The sequence below is a fragment of the Tachyglossus aculeatus genome, chromosome X3 (genome assembly GCF_015852505.1).
Source record: "Tachyglossus aculeatus isolate mTacAcu1 chromosome X3, mTacAcu1.pri, whole genome shotgun sequence".
NCBI classification, from domain to species: Eukaryota; Metazoa; Chordata; class Mammalia; order Monotremata; family Tachyglossidae; genus Tachyglossus; species Tachyglossus aculeatus.
The window spans coordinates 11229029-11256586 of record NC_052099.1 but is presented as its reverse complement, the minus strand read 5'-3'; the positions used below and the strand labels follow the sequence as shown (position 1 = coordinate 11256586).

Below are 27558 nucleotides of genomic sequence, written 5' to 3'. Positions count from 1 at the left end.
TATAGTTATTAATGGCAGTCAGAGGTTCTGGCCACATTTGTACTCTCTTGGGCAGGAAGTGAATGACACAATAACTGAATTGTGATTGTTTGCATTGGAAACGATGATCTCTGAGAAGCAAATATGTGAGTACTTGTGGGGAGACCCCAGGAGATCCACACCCCAGCCATCTTAGAATTTCACTGTTATACTTTCCCTACTACACATCTCCTTTCTGCTAGTATTTCATCTCTCAAACCTGTTATCACCTCTGAGGAGAGACCAGACTTTGCTCTAGGATAGTGGCTTGTGTCTTAATGTGATTTCAGGACTTTACAGTGACTGTGTTGTTTAAGGAACCTATGTCTTTTTTTTTTTTTAATGTATAGCACAGTGTGACAATGGAAAGAATGTCAGGTTGGGAGACACAAAATCTGAGTTCTAGTCCCAGTTACAGACCTGTTGCAGGCCTGCTAGGTGACTTTGAGCAAATGACTTGACCTTTCTGGGCCTCCGTTTCCTCAACTATAAAATGGGACTAATAATATTTGCCTCTCCTTGCCTCAAAGGAATTGTGTGAGGATAAATGAGAAGCAACATTGCACATAGTAAGTGCTTAACATAAAAAAGAGATCAGGGAGAAGAAAGTGTTTTGCAACATTATTTTATTTTTTTAAGTGCCCTACAAATTTAAGGGATCATTATTGCAATGGCTTTGCTTTATGTGAAAAATATAGTGACTTTTTGATACTGTCCAACCCTCTTCTACACATATCCACACTTAATTGTGTCACTTATAGAACAAAGAGGGCCAGTGCTCAGGGGTCAGAGAGAAGCTTAGTACGGTGCAAGTGATTAGTGTAGTGCTTTGCACACAGTAAGCGCTCAGTAAATATGATTGAATGAATGAAAGAAGCCTACTATGTGGGTTTGGACCGGGCTGTCCGAGCTGATCTTGTATATGTACTGATTTTTTCCAGCAAAACATGTTCCTAAATGACACTGAGTTTCTATCAAATTAGCACCAGAGGCCAGGTGCTAGAGTAGAGAAGGAAACATACTGAAGTACAAAGCATGCGATTAAATGTCAATTTCCTCTGTACATATTAGGCCCTCAGGGCCCTGGTTCTGTTTACAAGATGAACATCAGCCTGTGCTATCAGCTGTTAGAACTGGTTTGAACTTTTCCATGTGCAGAAGCCTACCCTCCAAACACAAATGTGACTAATTTTTCCTTGAACTCTGGTCATTCTTCCATGAAAATCTGTGTCTGTCTTTTAACAAGCAAAAAACACATAGCCGTAATCCTGGCTATCGATCTCTTTTGTAGTGGGGACTTTTTTTTTTTTTCCCCCAGGCGAACATCCCGACTTTATGGCCACCCAAGGTCTGGTACTAACTTGTCACTAAGCTTGGCTAGTCCAGTGTTCCTCCTCCCCTGTGCAGATAGGTGAGTGTAGGCTGCCCTAGAGCGGTAAATGGACCTCACTGGGCTGTCTCTTGCAGCTCTTTGAGTGGGGGGAATGGGGGTGGGGGGTGGAATATCTTTCCTCACTGCCTGACCCTCAACAGGAAGGTCTGCTATTCTGTAGAACACTGGCCCCAGGTGTAGCCCTGGCGTTTCAGACCCCAGGGTGAACAATGCTGGTCCTATTCCTGCCATTGCACAGTTAGAGCACATCGAGACAGCCACCATGGCATTCTGGACGTGTAGGCCACAGCATGGGGTGGGGCAAGCAGAAAAATAGGCCTCTCTGTCCTTCTGCATCCCCTGCATCCTGGAGGAATGCAGCTTTGGGTGTCCTGGGATGTGCTGGGAGAGTGGAGCCCATTTGGTAGCCAGCCCTAGGGCAGTCTGGGAAATTCTGTGAAGTGCTCGATTCTACCCTGTGATTAGAGGAGAGCAACTAGTATGGCCCTTTCTGGGTTCCCTGGCATGGACTTACCCCAAACAGAGAAGTGTCTTCACTCTTAAACCTGTGCCCTGTATGTGGCCACAGCACCTGATGAAGTGATGGTACACCTACTCCCCAGCCTCCATTGGGTTGCCCTTGGCCAACTGCATACCATCTGCCTGACTGCTTGGGACGGAAAGTTGCTAAAGAGACAGGAAGAATGGGAGTGGAGGAAGGCCATTTTTTTTCTCACTGTGTCCATGGGGAGGGTTTCCCCATGCTGATACTACCATTTCCAAAGACTGGTCTGTGAACAACATGAAGATAAAATGGATTGCTTGCCACCCTAGGAGCTGGAAAGAGTTTATTTTCCTGGGAAGTGGCAATTGTTTTAGGAATTGAATCAAAACTACAATTTGCATTTACCTCAATGAGTGAAATGAGTATTTATTTTTTAAATGTGCACAAAATTGTCAAAATAAATAAGCTGTTGGAGATTCTCATGATCGGTTGGAGTTGGTGATGTTCTTGTCCATAACATGTAACCTAATAGTTTCTCTGCACTCCCAGGTGGGGAAGGAGGTGGTATTGGAATAGCATGCAACAGAGTTGTTTTTCACCCCCAGAACTTGAATGGCAGTTCTCTTTGCCTCTCAGCTCAGACGTTTGGTCTTGGAGTGGCTGAACCAAAGCTTAACTTCATTCCTCCCCTTCGTGATGATGCAGGTGTCTCTCTCCCCTGACCAGGTACATTTCCCTTGGGAGTGTGGCAGAATGGAAATGCTGTATTATCAAAAAGACGCCTAGACTGGGGCAGCAGACAACCTGTGGATTCTGAAGCTGGGGTTTTGAATTGTTGCAGAACGATTGAAGGTGAAAGAGGTGGGGGGAATTCTTTCCACACTAAATATCTCAAGGGGCTCTTGGGCATAGGTCAGGGTAATATTTGTAAAGAAACACGTGATCAGTTGAACACAATCTGGAAAGAGAACTGTTTACCCAGAGCAATGAAGTCTGGGTCCAAGCCCCAAAATCCTTTCCGAAGACATTCGGTTCTAATAGAGGCTTCTAGTGAACCGCAGCCAGGATCACTTCTTTTGGGTGAATCAATGACAGACACGCTTCATCGTCTCTATACCTTGTTTTATTTGAATACACTGCATGCAAATCGCTTCACAAATTTCCCAGAATTACAACAAAAGTTTACTTTTTCTTAGCAGATCCTGGCATGGTTGTGTCAGCATCCAGCTGCCAAATCTATTCTACGAAGTGGGTTTACACTTCCAGCTGTTTAGCTAGCGGGCTGGGTTAGAAAACAGCTGTCAAGCAGGTTTAGCCGAGCGGAGTTCAGGTAATTACTTATAACCTGGAAGCTCACCCACAAGTGAGAAATCCTTCCCCAGCCACAGTGGCTTCCAGAAGGCAATGAGACCTTGGGAAGTCAGTGCTGTAGCCATGTCCCAGAGGGGAGTGAATGGGGACTTGACAATCCGGTTGTGATTTGGACTTTGACACAGAACAGCTCAGCCAGAAGCAAACATGTACAAATTTGAACAGACTCCACAAAGCTTGGTTCCTGATGTCCATCCTACATGTGACTGTGTTCACCTATAAATTGTTAACACTCTCTTGGATCAAGAAGTCAGTAGCACCATAAGGTGAGATTTAATTTTTTTTAAAAAAAAACAGCAGGCTCTCATTCTTTTCTGTTTCTGAGTTGTAAGTAGTCTATGAGATTGATTCTTACAAACTGAAATGCTAAGGTGTTTTAATAGGCCTTTAGCTGCTGTCCCCAAGGGGGAATCTCATCTTAGCTAGCTAATAATTCACAATAATTCACCAGTATGCATATTCTCTGCCTTCTTAACTCCTTGGTAAGTAAAACCTAATGATTCGTCTCATTTTTGAACTGCCCCCGTGTTCCATTGCATCTAAAATGCAAATCAATCAGTGTTATTTATTGAGTACTTACTATGTGCAGAGTACTGTACTGGAAAAGTAGAATGGAATTACAGACATGTACCTCGCCCATAATGAGTGTACAGTCTAGGCTGGTAGGGAGTAGAGCAGTGAAACCCCAAGCTTTTCCCTCAAAAAGCCCTGTGGGCATCTGACAACTTTCCTTCCTCTGCTGACTCAGACTGAGTTTCGCTTCTTTCAGAACCTTTAGGCCTCCACTCTTCTCCTTTACAAATCAATGTTAGTCCCACTCCTTGCCTTCCAGAAAATTGCCAAACTCTAGTGTAAAATAGTGGACAATTCACTTTCCAATTGTTAAAGTGAACAATTTAATTGTTAAATTGTTAAAGCACAGTTAATGCTGTTAAAGCACTTTGTACAGTGCTGTGCAGTTGAACTCAATAAATACCACTGATTGATTTCACAAGCATTTTGGTCTGGCTGAAATAGTTATTTTACCAATTTATTGAAAGCCTTTGTATTTGCCTGAGTGAAGTCCTCTCGTGTTTACTGGGCACTAAATGCACATGTTTGTACAGGTAACAGCCCTGCCCACCAAATTGCATCCAATGCCAAAAAGAGTTGCTTGTGAACCCTAAATCTGCTTGAATTTGCTTTACTAGCCACAAACTCCAATCTATCCTATATTTCATAAAACAGATGAGAGTTTGAAATTTGCCTTTGGAAGCTGGGGTATATATTACTGATTGAGCATCTATTGTGGGGGGCAGAGCTGGGTGCTTGGGAGCACATAACAAAAATCAAAGACAGACAAATTGCATACAGATAATAGGTTGCTTCCAGGAGGTCATATTGTTTAGGGTGTTGAAATTGGACAGAGTCTTTGCATGCAGAGAACTGAGATGATTATCTGGAGTTCAGACCCAGGTCTCTGCTTTTACCTGGACAGAACAAAAAGTTTGCTGTCATGTACCTTAATGCCCCTTTGAGGGACCATATCTGTTTTGTTGGAGGCGATCTAGCCCTGCCTCCTTTCAGTAACTAGAAGGCTGGGAGCTAAGGGCCTAGCTCAAAGGGACAGGAGACCAGGTGAGGGAAAGGCAGTGGAGACAGCCCTGAATCTGTCTCTCAGTTAAAGTCCTTTATCCAAAAGCTCGGTGAGGTTGTGAGTACACACTGGCATTTGGAAGAGGAATGTCTGTGAATGGCCTTTTTGTACTCCCTGAGCCTGGTGACTTGGCTATAGTCACCCAAGCTATTGGGCATCCTGACTCGGTTGCTGAAATGGGTTCAAGGTTTCAATAGAAAACCACCTAGAAACTTCAAAGTGAGCAGATCATTTCCTTTAAGGCTTTAGCCATCTGGCACCTGGGCTCCAAATTGTGTTCTACTTATGGATGTGGAGCCAAGTTCCAAGGTTCGACTTGGGTTTATTGCCATACATTTTGAAACCTAGTTTCCTCAAAGTTTGTCTCTGTGTCTCTTGAATTTAGATAGTTAAAATCCAGGAAGTGGCCAGGCCTGAGCAAAGGTGTTTCTCTAGATGTTTAAATGGCAATGAAGAGGCAGCCAGATACTGTGTCCTTGGCATATTTACATTGCGAACTGAAATTCCTTTAGGGCAATTTGAAGTCAAGGCAGGCAGTGGTGGAGTGCCTAAGCCAAACTGCATTCCTGCCATTCACACAGACTACTCTGAAGGGCTGTTTGCCCTCAGGAGGCCTCATCCCACAGGGTGTTTCATTTGTCCAATGGAAATCTGCCCAACACTTTATTTTTATGGGGAAATGTGGCCCCCATTCTACCTGATTTGCATTGGGAGTTGGCTCAACCACCATGTGGTGGTATCATTTTATGAGTAGAGCATAATATAACTAAAATTGCTCTTTTCAAAGTAGGAATCCATCCTGCCATTTCATAACCCTTTTGGGGCTAGCACCTCAAAGGATTTGAACACCAGCTGCTGAGTGCTTCTATACCACCTACTCTTCCTAGCAGTTGCTAATATGAGGATGTGAAGAATTGAAGTCCTATTTCTTTGTAATCTAAGGGAACATTATTGAAGGAAATCAGGGGAAAATGATGAATGTGCCACTAATTGTCTAAGGAATGACGATGAACTCACAGATTTGAAAGGATGAAAGGTGAGTCTCATGTGGAGAATAACACAGTGTTTAAATCGTGTAGGTTGTATAAAAAAATTAATTTCATCGTGATGATCCAGTTAAATAGGTCTATGTAGCAAATTGATGTAATGGAGTGTTAGAGGGAATCGGAAAGGACAAGAAGCAGGAGGGCGTTGTATCTGTCCTTTTCCCAAGTGTCTAGGTAGCGAGCAGCAAAGAGAAAGGTAACATAAGGCATGAGCGCCATCTACAGGTCTTTAAGCAGCGTGAGAGGAACACAAGTGAGAAGTATAAGAACTTCTGATTCCTACATTCCTCCTTCTTTTGAATTAAATAGCTCCTCATTAAGATATACAAATCCCCCCTCTGAAACAGCTTGCTAATTTGGTACTTTAAAAAGTAAAAGTTCTGTGCACACGTGACTATTTATATTCCACCCAAGAGACAGAAAATGCATCAGTCCTAGCACTAAACGGAGTTGGATATTTGTTCCCTTCAGATGGAAGCAATAAGTCACTTTCAACTGAGCATTTACATTAACTCCTGCTGTTGAAAACAGAAGATTGGTGACATCTGAACCACAGCAGGTTTGCTAAGGAATGCAGTCCAAGATTTTGTTCATGTGTTGGTGGAAATCAGCTGGTTTGATTCAATTTGAGGCCAAATTGGGAGTCAGCCCATCCTTTAGGGGTGGTGGAGGGGACTGCTAGGCACCTACACCACACTTTCCATCCCCATCCACTGGCATAGATAGGAATACTCTCAGTAGAATCACATACTAAGATGGAGGACAGCTATAGGTTTGGCTCAGTCAGATCCTGCAGTAATTCAATTGTCATATTTATTGAGCACTAACTGTGTGCACAGCACTAGAGTAAGTACTTGGGAGAGTACAATACAATAATAGACACATTCCTTGCCCACAACAAGATTACAGTCTTGTGGGGGAGACAGACATCAATACAAATGGGAGCCTGTACAATTCAATACGCCAATACAAATGACAGTAAAAGCAACTAGGAGACCTATTCATAGCCCAAGGCCGCTAAAAAAGAGCATGACAGAGGGGTTGCTCTTAGACCTTGAAGGGAAATATCTGATGAGCTGGAGACTAGGTATTTGGAAGATACGTATTTGTGTATTTTAAAAAAAAATGGGTGGGAATGGATATAAATCCAGTGCTCCATATGTTTGTGTATGATTTTCAAAAAGCCCCCTAGCTCAGGGACTGTGCTATTCTATATCTGAACAGCTCAAGTTTGGCCATAAGTAGTAAGCCATTTACAATCATAAGAGAGACAGGGGAGTAGATCAGTTGAACTACCACGATCCATTCTCTGATTTAATGGGATCAGAGCAGAGATTATCTATTGTTCTTAAAGCATTTTCTACACCTAGCTGTCCTAGGCATGCCAAAGGTCTAAAATTTGGGATGAAGTTAAAGAGGATAGAGGAAATGTAGGTACAATTCACCCCTGCTAATGGTCTGTCTTGTACTGTCATGGTGCTTACAGTCTTCTAGAATGTGTGGAATCACTTTTTCCATCTTACAGGTCAAAGGTACCTGTGGTCACAATTTTCCATTATTCTTCTGTGATTCTAAATGCACCGGAGGGCCCTACTGAGCAGTTGCACTGTACTCCTTAACGATCACTGGACAGGGCATGGCTCTTGGTTTCATAATGAAAACAGGTCAGTGCTAGAGCAGGAAACTGGTAAAAATAAAACCAGGAGAGGATTACTATAAAAGACCAATGGTAATCCTCAAAGAATTTCTCCCAAATGTGTTCTTCACAGGGAGGAAACAAATGGATTCCCTTCTCCTGAAGGTTAGAGTAGCTCAAATAACTGAGAGCCTGGGTCATTGAAAATCAGCCTCTCAGCCACATACAGCTCTGATTTGGAGCATATCACTCTCTTCCTCAAAAGTCTCCCATATTCTCCATGGCCAGTTACATAAACCAAACTACCTAAACCACTGATTTCAAGGCTCTCCATCGGCTTTCTTATTCTTGCCTTTCTTTCTGCTTGAAATAGCCTCCCTCTTCAGCTTTGCCAAACTATGTCCTTCCCCTCCTTCAGTGCTTCTTCAAAAAGTCTCTAGACCTTCTAGATGGCCAGCCCCTTGTGGGCAGGGAACATGTCTACCAACTCTGTACTCTTCCACCTGTTATATTGTACTCCTCCAAGCACTTAGTACAATGCTCTGCACATGGTATGTGCTCAAATATGATTATTGAAAATCGCCACTTCCAGGAGGCATCCCCTGATTGATACTCCCTTTCCCTCTACTGCTATCCCATCAAGTCATCTCAGCAGTCAATCGATTGGATTTATTGGGTGCTCACTCTGTGCAGAGCACTATACTAAAATTTGGGAGCGTACAATAGAGTTAGTAGACTGGATCCTTGCCCTCAAAGATTTTACAATCTGGGGGGGGAAACAGATACTAAAATAAATTACAGGTAGGAGGAAGCAAGAGAGAATAGAAAGATATACATGCCTCAGTGGAGGCAGGGGCAAGTACCCATATTTGTGATTTACTCATGCCTATTATGAACTCATGAGTGGTATATTTGTCAATATGTCTACTTTTTCCTCTGTTAGATTGTAGGTTCCTTGAGGGTGGGGAGCCCTTTTTTTTTTCTGTTGCCCAATAATCTAGTTACGTGGTCTGCATGTTATAGGAACTGAATAAGTGCTACTGATAGTAACACTCTTATATACTTTCACAGGCCCAGCAGCTGATTCCTGCCTCTTTCATAGATGGGCAACCAACTGGATCCCTGGGGCCTGAGGCATTGCGTATGAAAAAGACGTAGCATTGCAGGGAGGCAAATCCTAGTCACTTTGGCTTTTTAAAATTCTGACTAACATGTTCAACACTAACATTTAATAGCTAAACAAGGAAAACAATCAAAATTGCTGATGCTGTACATATCCTAGCAGATTAGTGGGTGGGCTTTTGAAGATGGTCTGACATTGAGGAATGATGGATAGCATGCTGATGAAATCAAATATGACAAAGGCTTTGTATGCTCCAGTATTTAAGGAGAAGAAATTTGAGGCTCCCTTTAGAATGATTGTCTAGCGAACAATCAATAGTATTCATTGAGCACCTACTATATGCAGAGCACTCTACTAAGTGCTTGGGAGAGTACAATACAACAGAATTAGCAGACTCATTCCCTGTCCATAATGAGCTTACAGTCAGGAAGAGCACTGCTGTTGGGACATCACTTAGTACAGTACTTTACATATAGTAAGTGCTCAATAAATATGATTGAATGAAGTTAGAGAGCAAGGGACAAGCAGATGCAGATACAGAAACTCTGCACTGCTAGGAGACCCAGTTTTGGACCCAATCCTTTGGCACTGTTTCTGGAACTCTAAAGATACTGGCAAATGTAGACTATCAAGTCACCATTTGGGAGTAGCTTGAGCTGACAGATAAATCTGTGCCTATGTGAATGCTGCAATGCCTTTATTGACTAAGAAAAAGTTCCCCCATGGTTAACCAAAACCAGAGGAATGCAATAAGACCAGACTTTTTAAAAGTGTTATAAGTTACTGGAATACCCTGGAATGTTTAAACGTTTTTGGCCAGATCTTTTTGGAGCAATCTCAGGAGATACTGTTAGTGACAGCAGGCACTCAGAATACTGCTGAACATCCTAAAATGTGTCAGCATCATCACCATTCAAAAATGGCATTCATGCTTTTGAGAGTATAATCATTATTTGTGGACATACAGGCATAGGCCGGGACTGGAAACTCAGATTCTTTTTTTTTTTGAAAAAAGACAGACTTTTGGATCTTTTTTTCTCTGATGGAAGAGTGCAAACATAGCTGGCTTTACTCCAAATCCCTGGAATCAACCCCAAACAATGATGAGTTATAACACAATGGAAGCTGCTGCTCTGATTGCAATTTGATGTTCTTTGATGGAATGATTTTACTTTTCAGATGCTGGTAACTTGTCATTACTAGGGAGTTGTTGAGCTGTGCAACTACTGTCATCTAAAGGAAAGACCCAGATGCAAATCCTAGCACTCAAAAGTATTTTGCTAAAGTAACACCCTATGGAGGAATATGTATGATAAAATGATGAAGGGATTAACATGGAACTGTATGTATTCTAATTTAAGAATGGAAAAAAAGTGAAATAGTGAGAGGAGAGTATTTAAATCAAAATACCTACTTAAAATTGAAATGAATTTAAGAAAGCCACAGTTTGGTTTATTCTAAGCTAGAATGGGGAATAGTTAAAACCAAAAGATGGATTAAACTAGTATATGGAAAATACAATTTGTATTATAAAAAATAAAGCCTCCAGGGTTAGGCTCAATGGATACAATTTGGTGTTCAATCCTATATTGTGGCAGTGTGTCTGGTGGAAAGAGCAGGGCACTTGGATTTCAGTGGTTTTCCTGCCACAAATCTACTGTGTCATCTAATCACTTAATTTCTCTGGGTCTCAGTGTCCTCATCTGTAAAATGGGAACCTCTTCCTTTTAGAGTGTGAGCACCAGCTGGGATAGGGACTGTGTCCAATCTAATTACCTTGTATCTACCCTAGTGCTTAAGCCCCTAGTAAATGTCTAATAAATTCCAGAATTATTGATGTGAATGGAAAAAGAAAGGATCATTCTCTAACCACACTCTTGCCAATTTATCCAGAGCTATTCCAAAGCTAGAGGTTGATTACATGCACAGAGGTGGAGCTCCTTGTGGATTCATTCATTCATTAGAAGCAATGTTGCCTAGTGGAAAGATCACAGGCCTGAGAGTTAGAAGACATAAGTTCCAATTTCAGTTCTGCCACTTGACTGTTGGGTGAACTTGGGCAATTATCTACCCCAGGGTTTAATACCATGCTGGGCACATAGTAAGTGCTTGATAATAAGTATTATGGTGATTATTATTATTCATTAGGCATAACTGAGGTTAGTACTTTGATCTTCCAAACTATAGAGAAATGGTCTTCCCTATTCTCATTGGAGGGTGACTATGGGGGTAATTCAGGGTTACAAAATAACTTGAGAACAACTATCTTGTCATCAAGTCTGAACAAGAGGTCTGAGGAGGAAAAAAAGAAAAGAATCCATGACCAAGGTAAGAAATGTTGCCATACTTCTGCAGAGCCCCTTCCTAGCAGGGCTAGAGCTGGTTCTGACAACCCAAATCCACCTAAGATCAAAAGCATCATCTCATAGAACTACTGAAGTCACTGAATAAAAATATTCCTGCCTGCATATACAGCTTAAGCACCATTTTTAATGAAAAATAAGCAGAAAAGGAAACTCCTAGAAAATATGCTTTCAAAAGAACTTCATAAACTTCAGGACTGAAGATTAAATTCTATTTCTAACTTTCCCCACTTTGACAAAATGGTAAAAAAAAAAAAAACCACTAAAGTGTGAACACCAGAAACCTGGTTTGATTTCTCCATGTGGATGTTTTAAGATATAGCCTATGTATTTTCTTCTTTTTTTGGTTTTACATCAAAGGTGCTAGCTCTTTTTAGAAAACCTACCAAATGTATAAGTATTTGATAAAATCATTTCTTTTAACTGCCACAGAAAATAAAGCCCATCTATTTGGTATTAGTTTGACTTTTATGAATCACCAAAATTGGTTTCCAAAGAGAAAAATCTGTTTTGAGAACCTAGGATGGTCCAGTTTAGAACAAAACCATCCAAATGAAAAGTTCAGCATTTGACATAACAGAGTCAAATATTTCACTCAGTGTGAGATGAATAGTAGAACGAGGCTAAGAGTAAGGCTAATGGCAGGGTCAAAAGATGTTTCCTGAAGTTTGAAAATCGGACGTTAGCATGCTGTAATATAAATGTATATTGGCTTTGCTAAAGACTTCTCGCTTTACAAGTGTTATATTTGACTAATAATTATAGGAAGAAGAGATTTATTACCAAAGTTCTTCCTACTGTAGCAAAGTTGACAATGACTTGAATCTGAAAAATCACTTTCACAAAATTCCTACTTCCAAGAGCAACCTGTGGAATAGATTTTTCTAAGTATTTAAAACTTAGTAATTACAGATTTTACCCATAAAAACGTTTTCTAGCTACACAAATTTATAAAGAAGTCACAGATAGTACAAGTATCTCCAAAAAGGGCAAGGATTGTGGTTCTGATTTTGCACTATACACTGGCCCATGTCTCCCCCTGCCTCTCTTCCCTTTGGAGGTTTTTCAGCACAGGGAATTCCTGTGGGGAAGAGAAAGTTAGGGATCTTGCCGCTGCCAGGCAATGAAATGGAAGGAGTTTATGAAAGCATTTTTGGTCGTCATTAAAATACTGTATAGAAACGGTTCCAGGTACAATAAGGCATTCTCGACACAAGCTTGGGGAACATCTAGTTTCAGGGACCTCTGAGGGAGGAAATGCTTCAACTTTTGATTGGATCAGTGGAATATTTTTGCATATACCCTACATCCAAATACTACCTGGTAAACAGTTTGTGTACTCTAATGATAAAAAAAACAACAGGCTTTTAATTTTACCTGAAAAGCAACTGGAATACATTCCCAACGATACAACTACCTACACTAGTCAATTCAAAAAACTGGAATGAACTGTAGAAGGACAGCTATTTTTGAAAAACAAGAAAATCGAACATTCACTTCAAACATTAGCTATCGACCCAAGTCTACGGACTTTGAGAGTTATATTGTGTTTACTTTCAAGTTTCACTGGTCGGTATTAGGCAACACTGTATCCAAGACATACCATATAGGACATTGCACTAGTTTCATAAGCGGTCACATGCATTGAAGTGAGGATCACTAGCTGCTGTGATTCCCCTTCCTTCTCCCTCCCTCTCCCCAACCCCAAACACCAAAACAGCACAGGTCATGCTTACAAATCTGTCTTGCTGGAGGGCGAGGTAAGTAGAGCCGCCACCCCCACCACCCACATATGACAGATTTCAACCCCAAACCTGAAATCAAGCGACTTGGGCCTCTCCCTTTGTTGTTTCTTCTGGTGGTGCCGCCGCTGCTGCTGCTGGGGCATCCTTCAGCGTATCTTCTTCTTGGGTGCGCTCGATTTTCTGCCCCGATGTCTCTTCAGATTTACAGCCCTGGGCCGGAGGTGGTTTCTGGCTGGGCTTATTGCTGTCATGGGTGTTGCTGTGACTGCTGGCACTGCCCAGGCGAGTGGATGCTACCACAGCCTTCACTGCAGCCTAAGCATGAAATGAGAAGTTAGGCTTCCTCTTGACTTCACAAAGAAACTGATTTTTCTCTGTATACTAAATCATCCAAGAAGCATACCTTAGATGATACAATTAGGGCCAGTAGCACAGCTTTGAGGACAGAGCATGGGCCTGGGAGTCAGAGGACTGAGGTTCTAATTCTGGCTCTGCCACTTTTCTGCTGTGTGACCTTGGGCAAGTCACATCACTTCTCTGTGCTTCACTTACCTCATCTGTGAAATGGGGATTAAGACTGAATCCCCTAGGGACAGGGACTGTGTCCATCCCGATTTGTTTGTATCTACCCAGGCACTTGGCACATAGTAAGTGCTTAACAAATACCACAATTATTAAGACCTAGATCCACAGTTTTTAAAGAAAAATATTTCTTTATGCAGGATCTGTTTTTCTCCTTTGCCCATTAATGACACTTCTGTGTTGAGAGTGCTTTCAAAGGAAGCTATTTTCATTAGGGTTTTTTTTTTTTTTTGTATCACTTGGAGAGTGTGTTTGCTTTGTTCTAAGAAAACTACTGAAACTTGTTAAGGGGAAAAAACTCAGAGTCTTTGAGCAGTAAATGTGATTACTGACTCAGGAGTTATTTTTATAACTTCGCATTTTCTGTGATTGTTTTTCCCATCAAAAGGCTGGGCGCTCTCTCTCTGGAAAGCAGGGGATATATCCAGCCTGAAACACCATGGCAATCTTCCTGAAAAGAGCAATTTTAACTGATGTATCCAAGCCAATTCCGTCCAGGGAAAGTGTCAGTCTGATTCACATGTAGGGCTTCCCAAGAGCTCTATAAGCACTTCACAACAGAACTGTCCTCCTTTTGCCTACTACAAAGACTTTACCACTACTGTTCACTTGTTTACAATCAATGGAGGAAAAATGAGTACAGAAAGGATTTTTTTTTTCTATAAAGTCCATTTCTTCTCCCAACCCAGGAAGCTTTCTTCAGTTTCCCTGCTCATTCATATGACAGAAGCAGCTCTACCTCTTCACAGACCCATTCACCGACTGTCATTGTGATCGCGGGTCAGAATGCTAGATGTCACAATCAGGAATGGTAGAGAGCCATATGAATGCTACAGCCTTAGATTCACCAACTCCCAAACCAACTAATTTGAGATCTGATGAGGATAGTACTACATTTAATGTGGAGAGGGACCTATAGGTGTTTGCACCTATCTAGATTCTTGGGCTAGGTCATTTAAGCCATTTCTGCACCTACCAGCTATTTTCCTCTCCATTTTACCGTAGTAACCATGTAAAGAGAAGAACTGAAACACGCAGGGTCAGTGCACTCACTGGCTTAGCTCAATGGAAGTGGGCCAGGGTAGGCGCTAGGCAATTTATTCTGGGCCCCTAATTCCCAGCTGCTTACCCTCACCCCCCAATACTTGGAGTACTTGGTCCTTACCTTACTGCAACCCCCACTCCATACCCTAGCATTTCCAGTAATTCTTTTAGCCCAGCCTGCAGTGTAGCAGGTAAATCGGGGACAAGAAAGGAGGATTCTGGTAAACAAGTTCGTCGGGCAATCTTATTTACTGAGTGCTTATGGTGACAGCGCTGTGCTAAGCACTTGGGAGAGTATAACAGACACATTCCCTGCCCATAACGAGCTTCAGTCTAGAGGGGGAGGTAGACATTAATATAAAAAGCTACAGATCGGTGTGTGTGGGTCTTGGGCATTTGCTTATCTTTGTCTACAAAAGCCACCTTGAATGATAGATGGGTCCCATCCAATGTTCTCTGTAATTTACCTTTGTACTGCCCAGCTGGATGTTCTGTCCATGCTAGGGCAGGTGAATGAGCAGAGGTGGGAAGGAATGGGTTTAAAGGCCAGCAGTTCCTGTGTTACCACGCCCCAGGGCTAGTATCGCAGCAGTTGTGTATGTATAATTCTATTTACCTATTTTGATGCTATTGATGCCTGTCTACTTGTTTTGTTTGACTGTCTGTCTCCCCCTTCTAGACTGTGAGCCTGTTGTTGGGTAGGGATTGTCTCTATCTGTGCCTGAATTGTACTTTCCAAGTGCTTAATACAGTGCTCTGGCCACAGTAAGCACTCAATAAATACGACAATGAATGAATGCCGGAAAATTAGCAACCCTCGATCTGGAAGCCCAAGAGGCTAAAGTGGGTGGGTCCAAGCTGTTCCCTCTAAGGTTACATTTCCAGTGCGTGGCACCTTCAAACTCATTGTATGGCTGTACACCTGCCTAGCTTAGAGGGAACAGTCACCCACCAAACACTTTAGCGTCTCTTATTCCAACTTTGGCTGAAGATCTGCGGTGACATTATGCAGCTATGGAGACTCTCAATGCACTTGAATAATATAACATACATCTGGGCATTCTTAAAACATTCTACTTCATTATCCAGTGGCAACGAATTGAGACCATAATGTAATTAATGAGTCCTTGTGAGTTCAAAATGAGTGTTCTTTAAACAGCTATCACCTGAGGAAGGATTTTCCATAAAATGGTTTTGAAGAATTGTTCTGATAACTTAACCTCTTAACCAGATTCATTAGATGAGTTGCCTCTGTTCTGTTTAAATACTCATACAGAACAACTGTAAAATTTGGCTCAGTATAGATTTCCTGAACATCAGTGCTCCAGTAATTTTGCTTGACTTTGGGTAGGCAGTTTCTTTAGCAGCAGATGCTACACTGAGTGCCAGGTGGTGGCAACTTGATCATTCATTCAATGGTATTTTTTGAGCATTTACTGTGTGCAAATCACTGTACTAAGCACTTGGGACAGTACAATATAACAATAGATACATTCCCTGCCCACAACGAGTTCTCCCACCAGAAGTGGTGGTTGAACCTCAATCCTGAGTCTTCAGGAACAAGAACCCTTGGCACCACTCATACTCTCATCCCTGCCAGTCATGGAGTGCCACGAGCAAGCTATGCAGTTAGGGGTGCAGTACATTGTGGAAAGCATACACAGAGTTCACCCACATCTGGGGAAGCAGATGTGGCTCAGTGGAAAGAGCACGGGCTTTGGAGTCAGAGTTCATGGGTTCAAATCCAGACTCCGCCAATTGTCAGCTGTGTGACTTTGGGCAAGTCACTTAACTTCTCTGTGCCTCAGTTACCTCATCTGTAAAATGGGGATTAAGATTGTGAGCCCCCTGTGGGACAACCTGACCACCTTGTAACCTCCCCAGTGCTTAGAACAGTGCTTTGCACATAGTAAGCATTTAATAAACGCCAACATTATTATTATTATTATCTGCCATCTGCCGCCACTGTTATAGCTTGCCGTTGTCAAATCAGTGATCTCTGGAAAAATCTTTCCCAGAATAATCAACCCAAGATACACCTACCAAAAAAATCTTGCTCTTTCTTCCAGCCTGGACACTTACCTTAAGCTTCCGTCGAGCATTGAATTCTTGAAGTTTCTTCTGGGCATTGTCCATGTGGGCAAAATTCGCTGCTTTGCCTGTTACCCAGGGATGCTGAAGAGCTTGAAAGGTGGTCAGACGCTTCTTAGGGTCCAAAATGATCAATTTTCTAACCTACAGCAACAGAGGCCACAGGCTTCAATTTCTCTCTCGATGGGGATTTTTCAGTTCAGGTCAATGAAAATTATTATAGTTTCGGGCCACTGTTCTGAGATTGGCTTTGTCCGGGCCCGTAGTCTGAACAGGTCCAGGCCTCTGAACCAACTGGACCTGTTTGGACTATGGGCCTGAACAGAGCCAGTTTCAGACCAGTAGCTTGAAATTCACTTCTGTAGGGCATTGCTGTATGTGAAGGATACCATGAGGGCTATTAGGCTCATGGAGTGACTGTAATAATAATAATAATAATGGTATTTGTTAAGTGCTTACTACATGCTAAGCACTGTTCTAAGCACTTCAGGAGAGTTCACTTAAAGTGTCTTAAATTCAGAGTGTCTTTCCAAGCAGGGAAATTCTTGTGTTTTCAGTGCAGTGACATATGAAGCAGTATAAGGGGGTATGGATATTTAGAAGGGGTGATATTCATGTATTAAACTAAGCACTCTAAGTTAAAAAAAAATATGGAAAAAAGTGCAAAGTTCTACAGACTCTGGAACTCTGCTGCACATAAACACCTTTCTCATAAGAACTGAATTGTATTTAAAATACACTCTGATAAAGTGCCTTGAATACACGTGCTTCAATTTTAATTGAGCATTACTGAATCAGACTAACATTTTTCTTACATATATTCAGTACTACAGTATCTAAGAAGAAAAGCAGAAAAAGAAAACCAAATCATATGAATAGCATTGCTCATTATAGGCTAATTAAGTAGAAAGAAACATCAACTTCCTGATTGAACTTACCAAATCCTTGGCATTTAGAGATACATCATCCCACCAGGGGGAGACAAAGTCATAATCACAGTTCAGAATCCTCTTAAACATGTACTGGTCTCCTCTATCATCGTAGAACGGTTCAAAGCCACAAAGTCTGAGAAGAAACAGATAAGGAGCAAGATTTATTAAACAGTTCAACCCCAACTTATTAGGCCTCCAAAGAGATGTTCCTCTTTCCTTTTGGTATCTAAAAGTGATACCTGCTGTTTTTAAAACAAAGTAAACTCCAAACCACACGTGCTTAAGTCATGTCTTGGTAAGGGTCACTTTTAATTTCCACTGGAAACCGATAAGTTTATATGAAACAAGGGCAAAAGCATAATCTGTTTAGGACTTCCAACATAGCCGTCTTACCCTTATCAGAAAAAAAAAAAGAAGAGGGAGAAGTTGAAGAGGCTTCCTTTCCCCATCCAAATAGGTCAGTAGGACAAGTGAGAAGGAGGACCCTTTAAGAAGATAAAATTTTGACAAATGGACTTTGGGCCTTTTCATCCACTCTCCTTTAGTTCAGTTAGGCAATTCATCTGTGAAATGTAGTAGGGTATAAAGAGAAAATGAAATCTCCGTGGACTTCAACAGTGCAATTTCAAAATGAACCCAAGTCGTGTCTAATTATTACTTTTGTGTCTGGAGCATGGGAGTATCAAAAGGAAGCTGTCGAAAAGAAACATAAGCCAAAATTAAGTGGCTTTTCAATGCTGTAAATTTGAAGACAATTTAAGAACTAATCTGAAATGTCAAAATTTGCCCTTGGGAGTTACTGGGGTGAACTGGATAAGCACCCCAAATTGATTCTCCCTCGGAATACTGGGGGAGCAGTTGCAGCTCATTGAAGGTAAACTCTGCGTTTCCTCCTGTAGTCACACACAGGACAATAGGGAGGATGAACGTAGTCTTCCTCCCCTGTCCATTCGTGGGGAGGTATTTTGTGGCCTCACTGGCCTATAAATGCCAGGGCACAGACCAGGAGGTTTTGGAGGTGGGTTAGGGCAAACCCATCTGCAGCACAGCTGAAGTGATCTTTTCCAGGGGACAGCTCTAAACAAAAGAAAGGCACCAACTGCTTTTTTGGCTGCAGTGCCTCTTTCCTCTGAAGGTGAGCAGGGTACTTCTGGTCTGTCTGCAGGAGAGATAATTCTACACAGAGAGGGTGGGGTGTTCTGGATGGAGAGAAGGATAACTAGCTTGGGAGATGGTGGGGGCTTTTGACTACAAGGGGGAGATCATTGAGGGGAGAAATTGGGCATTTGGGAAGAAGGGCTTATGGCACATTAAGGCATTCCCTCCACCTCTCTTCTAAGTGCTAATGGAAGAATAGAACCCTTCATGTAAAGACCACCAGCAAAGCAGATGGCACCAATGTCAAGGCTTTTCTTTGGCCATAAATGAAACTTTGAAAACAATTGCTTCAGTTTATTACTTGCTGAAATCTGGAACTGTTAGAATACCTCCTTTATATTCTCTCCCCTCTTCAAAATATGTTAACTTGTTTCGAGCACATCAGTACCTCTGAATTGATTCTGCTGTGGAGAAATGGGGCATCCTCACACAAAAAAAAGCTAGGAAAAGAAGATAAACCCCAGGGATTTGAATCATCAAATGCTAAAAAATAAATCTGCTGCACGATATCCTAGTTTAAAAATGGAGAGATTCCGAAAAGCCTGCGGCATAATGTAGAATATGGTAGCACCTGGGCTGGGAGCAGAATTGCAGCTTCAGGACAAGAGAGACATACTTATCCCCACAAAATCCTGATACTGATTAGTGGCAGAGGTAGAGGCTGCTTCTGCTTGTTGGCAGTGAAGTCTTGAGGTACAGCACGGAGGATGGACGTCTCTTTTGAATAGCAATGGCATTCTCAATACCTCATCTAGCAGCATCATTAGGGACAGCTTAATTGAATCGCAGAGGAAAAGGTTAGCCAATGATTGGCACTTTCAAAAAGAAAAGGACTTAAGGAGTACCAAAAATATAACAGGGACAGTCTACAATTATAATAAGAATTAAACTTCCATGAGAATGGCTTCATTCAGGAATAAATTGGGGTTTTTTCCCTCACCAACTAGTATTTCATAAGCATTAAGCACAGAGGCTTGTATAAGCAGGTGTTTAGAGAAGCAGCGTGGCTTAGTGGAAAGAGCCCGGGCTTGGGAGTCAGAGGTCATGGGTTCTAATCTTGGCTCCGCCACTTGTCAGCTGTGTGACTTTAGGTCTGCTGGAGTCCTCCATTTTAGAAAGCTGACGAACACCTAGGGAAGTCAACACAAGTTTCCTGAAGTAACTAACTGCCGAGGGTGAAGAAAGCTGGGTGGGGGAACCTGAATGATGTGTAAGCAACAGACAGGGCCCAAGACTGAATGAAGCAGGATCAGGATTATGAGGTTTATGATTATAAAGGAAGAAAAGAGGGGAAGAGAGAGGGAGAGAAGGAAGGTCGGGGGGAGGGAGAAGGAGGGGGATGAAGAGAGAGAAAGGGGAGGTGGAGGAGAGAGTGAGAGAGAAAGGGAGAGAGGAGAAGGAAAAGCAAAAGGAGAAAGGGCAGGAGAGGAGGAAAGGAAAAGAGGTGGGGGAAAAAACGGTAAGAGGACACTTGAAACCAGGGGATGTGCCTCTTATTCCTACTTTACATTACCAAGAGCCTAATATGGTGTTCTGCACACAACAAGAGCTCAATGCAAGCTGTGTGGCCTAGTGGAAAAAACTCAGGCCTGGAAGTCAGAAGACCTGGGTTCCAATCCTGGCTCTGTCACTTGTCTGCTGTATGACTTTAGGCAAGGCACTTCACATCTCTGTGCCTCAGTTATCTCATCTGTAAAATGGGGATTAAGACTGTGAGCCCTACATGGGACAACCCAATTATTATAATAATAATAATGATAATGATGGCATTTATTAAGCGCTTACTATGTGCAAAGCACTGTTCTAAGCGCTGGGGAGGTACAAGGTGATCAAGTTGTCCCACGGGGGGCTCAAAGTCTTAAACCCCATTTTACAGATGAGGTAACTGAGGCACAGAGAAGTTAAGTGACTTGCCCAAAGTCACACAGCTGACAATTGGCGGAGTCTGGATTTGAACCCATGAACTCTGACTCCAAAGCCCGTGCTCTTTCCACTGACCACACTGCTTCTCTTATTACCTTATTCTCTTATTACCTCAATTATCTTGTGTCTACCAGTGTTTAGTAGAGTGCCTGGCATATAGTAAGCACTTAAATACCATTAAAAAAAAAGCCAAAAAAAATTACCTTTCCTGCCTTGCAGTTTACTCTTCTTCCTCCTCTGATGTTGCTGCCACTACTTATCCTCACCAGTTTACACCTGGATCCGGGGTCCATTAGGGAAAGCTGTCTGGAGTCACTGGGGAGGCTAAATCAGGGGGGCAAAACAGTCTCCGTGCCTCTTCTCAGCCCTATTGCCACCCACCTATGGCCTCTAACATCACCCAAGCTGCTGCAGTGGCTATTGATGCCTTGTCCCTACGAACTCTGGGACCAGTGGCAATACTAGCACCTGAAGTCCCATGTGGGGCTCAAAATCTCAATCACCATTTTACAGATGAGGTTACTGAGGCCCAGAGAAGTGAAGTGACTTGTCCAAGTTTGCACATCAGACAAGCGATGGATCCAGGATTAGAACCCAGAACCTTCTGACTCTCAGGCCCATAATCCATCCACTACGCCATGCTGCTTGCCGCATTGACGGCAATAGCATGACAACTCCAGGGAGATGCCCCTGTATACCTTTGGATAGGTTGAAATGGCAGCTTTTCCTAGAAATACCATGGCCCAACTGGCTTTTCTTACCCACCCTCCATAACACTGCCAATTCCTAGGGGCCTCTCTGTCCCAAACAAACCTCAGGAAGACGGGCACTAGCTCCGACTGTTCATCGAGCTACAGGCAATGTTCTGGGAGTTCCAACGGAGGTACAATAACTTATCAAGAAACAGTGATAGCTAATGAGCTGCATCACTGTCTTAACTTACAAGATGTAGGTGATTATCCCCAGAGACCACATGTCCACTTCGGGTCCATAGGCACATCCTCGAAGAATTTCAGGTGCTGCAGAGATGGTAAAAAATGATATCAGTATACTGAGTCAAAACACTGTGTTAAGCTTTTGCCTGACCTAGAAACCCATATTTTAATAACAAAACTGGGGAAAAGTTCAGGATCATTTTGCAGTGAATTTTCAGAGAAAGGACAATTAAATGGCTAAACCAAGGGTATAACTATCTAGAGTACTCTGATGAGAACAGGTTCAAGAAGGAAATGGCAGAGATAAATGCTGCTTGATAGTTAAATGGCACTTTAAAATAATCAATCAATCAAATCAATCATATTTATTGAGCGCTTACTGTGTGCAGAGCACTGTACTAAGCGCTTGGGAAGTACAAGTTGGCAACACATAGAGACGGTCCCTACCGAACAGTGGGCTCACAGTCTAGAAGGGGGAGACAGAGAGCAAAACCAAACATATTAACAAAATAAAATAAATAGAATAGATATGTACAAGTAAAATAGAGTAATAAATACATACAAACATATATACATATATACAGGTGCTGTGGGGAAGGGAAGGAGGTAAAGTGGGGGGGATGGAGGGGGGGAGTCATGCTTTTTTTATAGTTAACACTTAAAAACTATATTTATTATTTACTGATATGTTTCCAACTGCAGGCAAACTCAATACTCAATCAATGGTATTTATTCTGTGCTTATGGGGGAGAGACAGAGAGGAAAATAAATTACATATAGGGGGAGCAACAGAGTATAAGGATATGTACCTAAGTATTATGGAGATGGGTGGTGGAGTAAGTGTCAGAGTAATTACAAGATAGAGACTGAAGTGAATAGACGACACAGAAAGGGAGAATAAGGTTGGGAGATGAAAGGTTAGTCAGGAAGGCTTTCTGGAGGAGACATGATTTTGGTAGGGCTTTGAAGATGGGGAGAGTGCTGGTCAGTTGGATATGAAGTGGGAGGGAGTTCCAGGCAGAAGGGTGAGGAGCGAGGATAAGAAGGGATGAGAGCTTACTGAGCTCCTTGAATCCAATGGCGAGGAATTTCTGCTCTGTGTAGAGATAGATGGGCAACAATTGGAGGTATGTGAGGAGTAGGGCAATGTGCACAGAACAATTTCTTAGCAAAAGCACCCTGACAGCAGAGTGAAGAATGGACTGGTGAGGAGACTGATGCAGTTGTCCAGATGGGATTTGACAAGTGCTTTAACCAGTGTGATAGCAGTTTGCATGAGGAAGAAGGAGCAAACTCTAGAGATGTTGTGTTGACAGAATCAACAACCTATGTTGTGATGTGAAGGGAAAAAAATCTCCAGAGGACAACAGGGAGGGGGGTTTGGATAAACACCAGTGGAAATACAGCTAATGATTAGAAAAACTAATCCCCAAAACATTGTGTACAAACTTGGCCCTTTACATAGGCTCACTCCACAGTTCCAGTCAAACTTCAGGAACAATTTGCATGCTTTTTTCTGTTTTGTTCATCCACAAATATATTGAAAGCCATGAACAAATGTTAGTACAAGGTTCTGATATCTGCTAATATCTCCCTGCTATTATCTAAAAACTGCAATTTAGTGGGTGCTGGATTCATGAAGAAGGTAATTATATGCAAGTCTCACTCCCCCCACCACTTCCGGTAGTACCCACCATCCTACCAGTTCTCCCTTTTTCCTCCCCCAACTCCACCCAAGTATCCACAAATTGTCACTATTTAAGGAGTGTGAATTCTCCGCCTGCACCCTGTTCTTCCAACAGTCTTTTATAGTTATATGGAGGTAGGCAGAAAGCTAAAATAAATTAATTACCATGTCACAGTAAGCTAAAATATAGATGAGAGTATATTCACACAAACAATGCAGGAAGATAGGACAAAAATTAAGAGAGAAACAGCAATAGGGTAGGGATGCCAGAAATATGTTGGCATTTTTGTCGCCTTATTCTTAACCTGGAAAAGAAAGATAACCACAGAAGTTTGTTTTTTTGATCACATCACTCACACCATCATTTTTTCACTGTCTGCCTTTCTCTGTTCCCATATGATCACTTTCTTCAACGGTAATTCTGAAAGTGTTTGGATTTTGGTTTCCATTGCTTCAGCCTCTTATGTTTCATAAATATGTTTCTCTGCTTCTCAAAGTAGTCCTATCTGGAGCAGAAAAACACACCTCTAAGCATACCTATTTTTTCTCTAAATATCAGGCCCCATCCACAACAACAATAATAATATAATTATTATTATTATTCAGTTAAGCATAAAGCTTAATTTCTTATCATTTTATTGCATGTTGATACTCCACCATTATTTCCATATGTATTCATGCAGGGAAATGTGCCTAAAAAGTACCTGTTTATAAAGTTCTGTATGGTGTCTTTAAATATCTAAGGTCAGATGTAGATGAGACAATAATTCTCCATTCCTCAGAAGCTTTTAAAGGGTTCCCTGAAAAATGTCTGTAGAGAGTTTTATTTTGTGTTTTTAATCAATATTATTTACACCTGCTTATTATTTCTGAGGTTAAAAAGACACCAAACTGTCCAACCTTACAGACCCATACATTCTAATCAATTGTATTTATTGAACACTTGCTAGGTGTAGAGGACTGTACTAAGCACCTGGGAGAGTACAATATAACAGAGTTGGTAGACACATTCCCTGCCCACAAGGAGTTTACAGTCTACAGGGGGAGACAGACATTAAAATAAATTACATTAAATTACAATAAATTACATTAAAATAAAATACAGTACATTGGTGTGGGACAGTGAGTTTTGTCAGGGAGGGCCTCTTGCAGGAGGTGTGATTTTAATAAGGGTTTGCAGGTGGGGAGATTGGTGGTCTGGTGGATATGAAGTGGGAGGGAGTTCCAGGGTAGAAGCAGGATTTGGGCGAGGGGTCGGTGGCGAAACAGACGAGATCAAGATAGAGGGAGTAGGATGGTGTTAGAGAGAAGTGTATGGGCTGGGTTGTAGTAGGAAATCAACAGGGCAAGATAGGAGGGAATGAACAGATTGCGTGCTTCAAACCCACTGGTAAGGAATTCTGTTTGATGCAGAGGTAGATGGGCAACCTCTGGAGATTCTTGAGGAGTGGTGATACATGGACTGAATTTTTCTTTGAAAAGTGATCTGGGCAGCAGAGTGAAATAAGGACTGGAGTGGGAGAGACAGGAGGCAGAGAGGTCAGCAAGGAGACTGATGCAATAGTCAAGGCAGGATATGAGACGTTTTCTCAGTGTAAAAGTAAAGCTAGACATTGATGATAAAAACTATTCAAACTGAGAAGTTGGTCCCTCAGTCAAGCCTATCGGTAAGCAGTATACTCAAATAAATCAATAGGACTCCAGTATTGATCCTGCAATGAAATCTAAACAGCAAATGGTAATGACAGGCTAAATGTTGAGTAACAACTTTAGGAAATCACACTCTCTTTGTTAGAGGCAGTAATCTCTCTCATTCCCCACCGCGAGACTTGCCAAAAGTTTCCAGTTCCCACTTCTGAGACTCTTTTGTGGAGGGTCCATACCTTTGGAATTTCTTGTTCTCCTAGAGTCCCAGGGTGTTAATCTTGATGATGAGGTGCAAGATATCCCATTTTGTTGAAAGGTTCAGGTAAACCCACTGAATTCTGTTGCTTCTTTTATACTCTTCATGGTGTAGCTACTAAATTATTTTGTTCATCATATCTATTGTGTTTGTGGCCTGAAGCTACTTAGTGAAGCAGTGTGGCTCAGTGGAAAGAGCACGGGCTTTGGAGTTAGAGGTCATGGGTTCAAATCCCAGCTCTGCCAATTGTCAACTGTGTGACTTTGGGCAAGTCACAACCTCTCTGTGCCTCAGTTACCTCATCTGTAAAATGGGTATTAAGACTGTGAGCCCCCCGTGGGACAACCTGATCACCTTGTAACATCCCCAGCACTTAGAACAGTGCTCTGCACATAGTAAGCGCTTAATAAATGCCATCATTATTATTACAATTTGAAGAGTCTAGTCAATCTAAAGCCAAAGAGTATGAAAACATGTTAAATAACAAAGTATAGGTAAGGGTGAATTCTTTAAGGCAACAAAAGCCCATGAGGAGTTCCATCATATGCCAAAATAAACAAAGTTTGGCAGACAAGGCAAGGTTGCTAAGGAACCAGATTCCTACCCAAATACCACAGGGAATCAGACCAATGGCCCATTCAGCAGGAGCAACAGGGTGCTTAGAAAACAATGTGATCATTGCCATCCATGACATACTTTAACTTTTCTCTGAAATAACCAATGGACCTATCATCTATTTATCTAATTATTCATTTGCCAGCCCACTAATATCTTTAGCATTGCCTCCAAAAAGCTATTATGGGCCTCTTGTTCCTGTATATTTCCAGTTCCTTCTTGAGCTTGTTATTTCCCACTTGAACAACTTAAGTTAGTAACAAATTCAATGCACTAGCTTGATCTGTGAAAAAAATGTTTCCTTTGGAGCTCACCACCATTAAGCCTCAGTAGGTGCTCTCTAGCGCTCATGCTGTGGGATTTGATTTCCACGTTCACCTTGTTCATGCTCCTTATGATTTTTGAAGATTTCAATCCACGCCCCTCTCAATTGTCACCTTTCTAGGTGCAAGAATTCTAATCTTTTCAGTCAAGAATGTCCCTCAGACACAATGACCAGAACTGCACATGATATTCCACATGTGGCTACACTGTGATATCACAGAGTGCTTTTTTTTTCCCAAATCCTTCCTAATGATGGACAGGCACTTGTTGGTCACTGAAGTTCCTGGGACAGGGTGAGCTTCCCCCAGGGAATTCAAATCATTTTCCAGTGGCCTTTTCCAGAGAGGGAGTGAGGTGGGACCCAGTGGCTGCCACCTAAATTGCACTTCTGTCCTGCCTTTTATCCCTGAGTGGGTCACCAATTCCCAGGATTTCCATCTCCAGTTACTGTGATGAAAAGCTTTGACAGTCAGATTTGGGAGTAAATAAAGCTTTGATGCTTCCAGTCAAAATATCCAACTATATAGGCCTGTATGTCTGCAAATCTGAACTGCCTCAAGAGATGTGACTTGGGAGATGTAACCAAGTATTATTTTATCACCCTCTTGTCACAAAGAGTTGTCCTAGAAATTCAGACAAATATTGTCAAATACCAAAGGAGGGCAACTGAACAATTATTGGGTGTTGAAAATCTAGACAATTAAATTAAATCAAGGTTTTGTTTCAACAAGAGAAAAATGAATTGCATAATTGCAATTGGCCAGAATTGCCCTACCATCTCCCATTTTTCCTCAATCATCATGGCTGCTTTTCAATTTTGAGAGCTTATATTTTTTTCTTTCTTTGACTAGTGTAGGTGCAGGTATCAGGCCTTCAAGAACTAAGCTATCTAGTGATGAATGATAATATTTTATAGTCACATTAATGGGTATGCAAAGAGTATCAGCCATATGATCATTTATTTTCCTCACAACATGTCCAAAATAGAACTCCTCATCTTCCCACCCAAATCCTCTGGTTCCCTGCAACTTTGAGAAGCGGCATGACCTAGTGGATAGAGCACAGACCTGGGAGTCAGAAGGACCTGGATTCTAATCTTGGCTCAGCCACTTATCTGCTGTGTGAACTTGGGCAAGTCATTTCACTTCCCTGGGCCTCAAGGATCTCATCTGAAAAATGAGGGTTAAGAATGTGAGCCCTATGTGGGACAGGGACAGTGTCCCACTTGATTATCTTCTATCTACCTCAGGGCAGTACAGTGCCTGAAACATAATAAGTGCTCAATAATAATAATAATAATAATAATGATAGCATTTATTAAGCGCTTACTATGTGCAAAGCACTGTTCTAAGTGCTGGGGAGGTTACAAGGTGATCAGGTTGTCCCAAGGAGGGCTCACAGTCTTAATCCCCATTTTACAGATGAGGTAACTGAGGCACAGAGAAGTTAAGTGATTTGCCCAAAGTCACACAGCTGACAAGTGGGGGAGCCGGGATTTGAACCCATGACTTCTGACTCCAAAGCCCGTGCTCTTTCCACTGAGCCAGGC

General features: G+C 42.0%; 1 protein-coding gene across 1 annotated transcript in view; it reads right to left on the bottom strand.

Moving 5' to 3' along the window:
• Positions 1-10785: 10785 nt before the first annotated feature.
• CAMK4 (calcium/calmodulin dependent protein kinase IV) overlaps positions 10786-27558 on the bottom strand; it is a 241572-nt gene continuing 224799 nt past the window's right edge. The window contains exons 8-11 of the mRNA XM_038770360.1: positions 21489-21564; positions 17471-17597; positions 16524-16676; positions 10786-13130 (exon numbers count right to left, since the gene is read on the bottom strand). Of these exons, the coding sequence (XP_038626288.1) occupies positions 12891-13130; positions 16524-16676; positions 17471-17597; positions 21489-21564 (596 nt within the window). The 3' untranslated portion in view covers positions 10786-12890. The remainder of the gene's footprint in view (positions 13131-16523; positions 16677-17470; positions 17598-21488; positions 21565-27558) is intronic.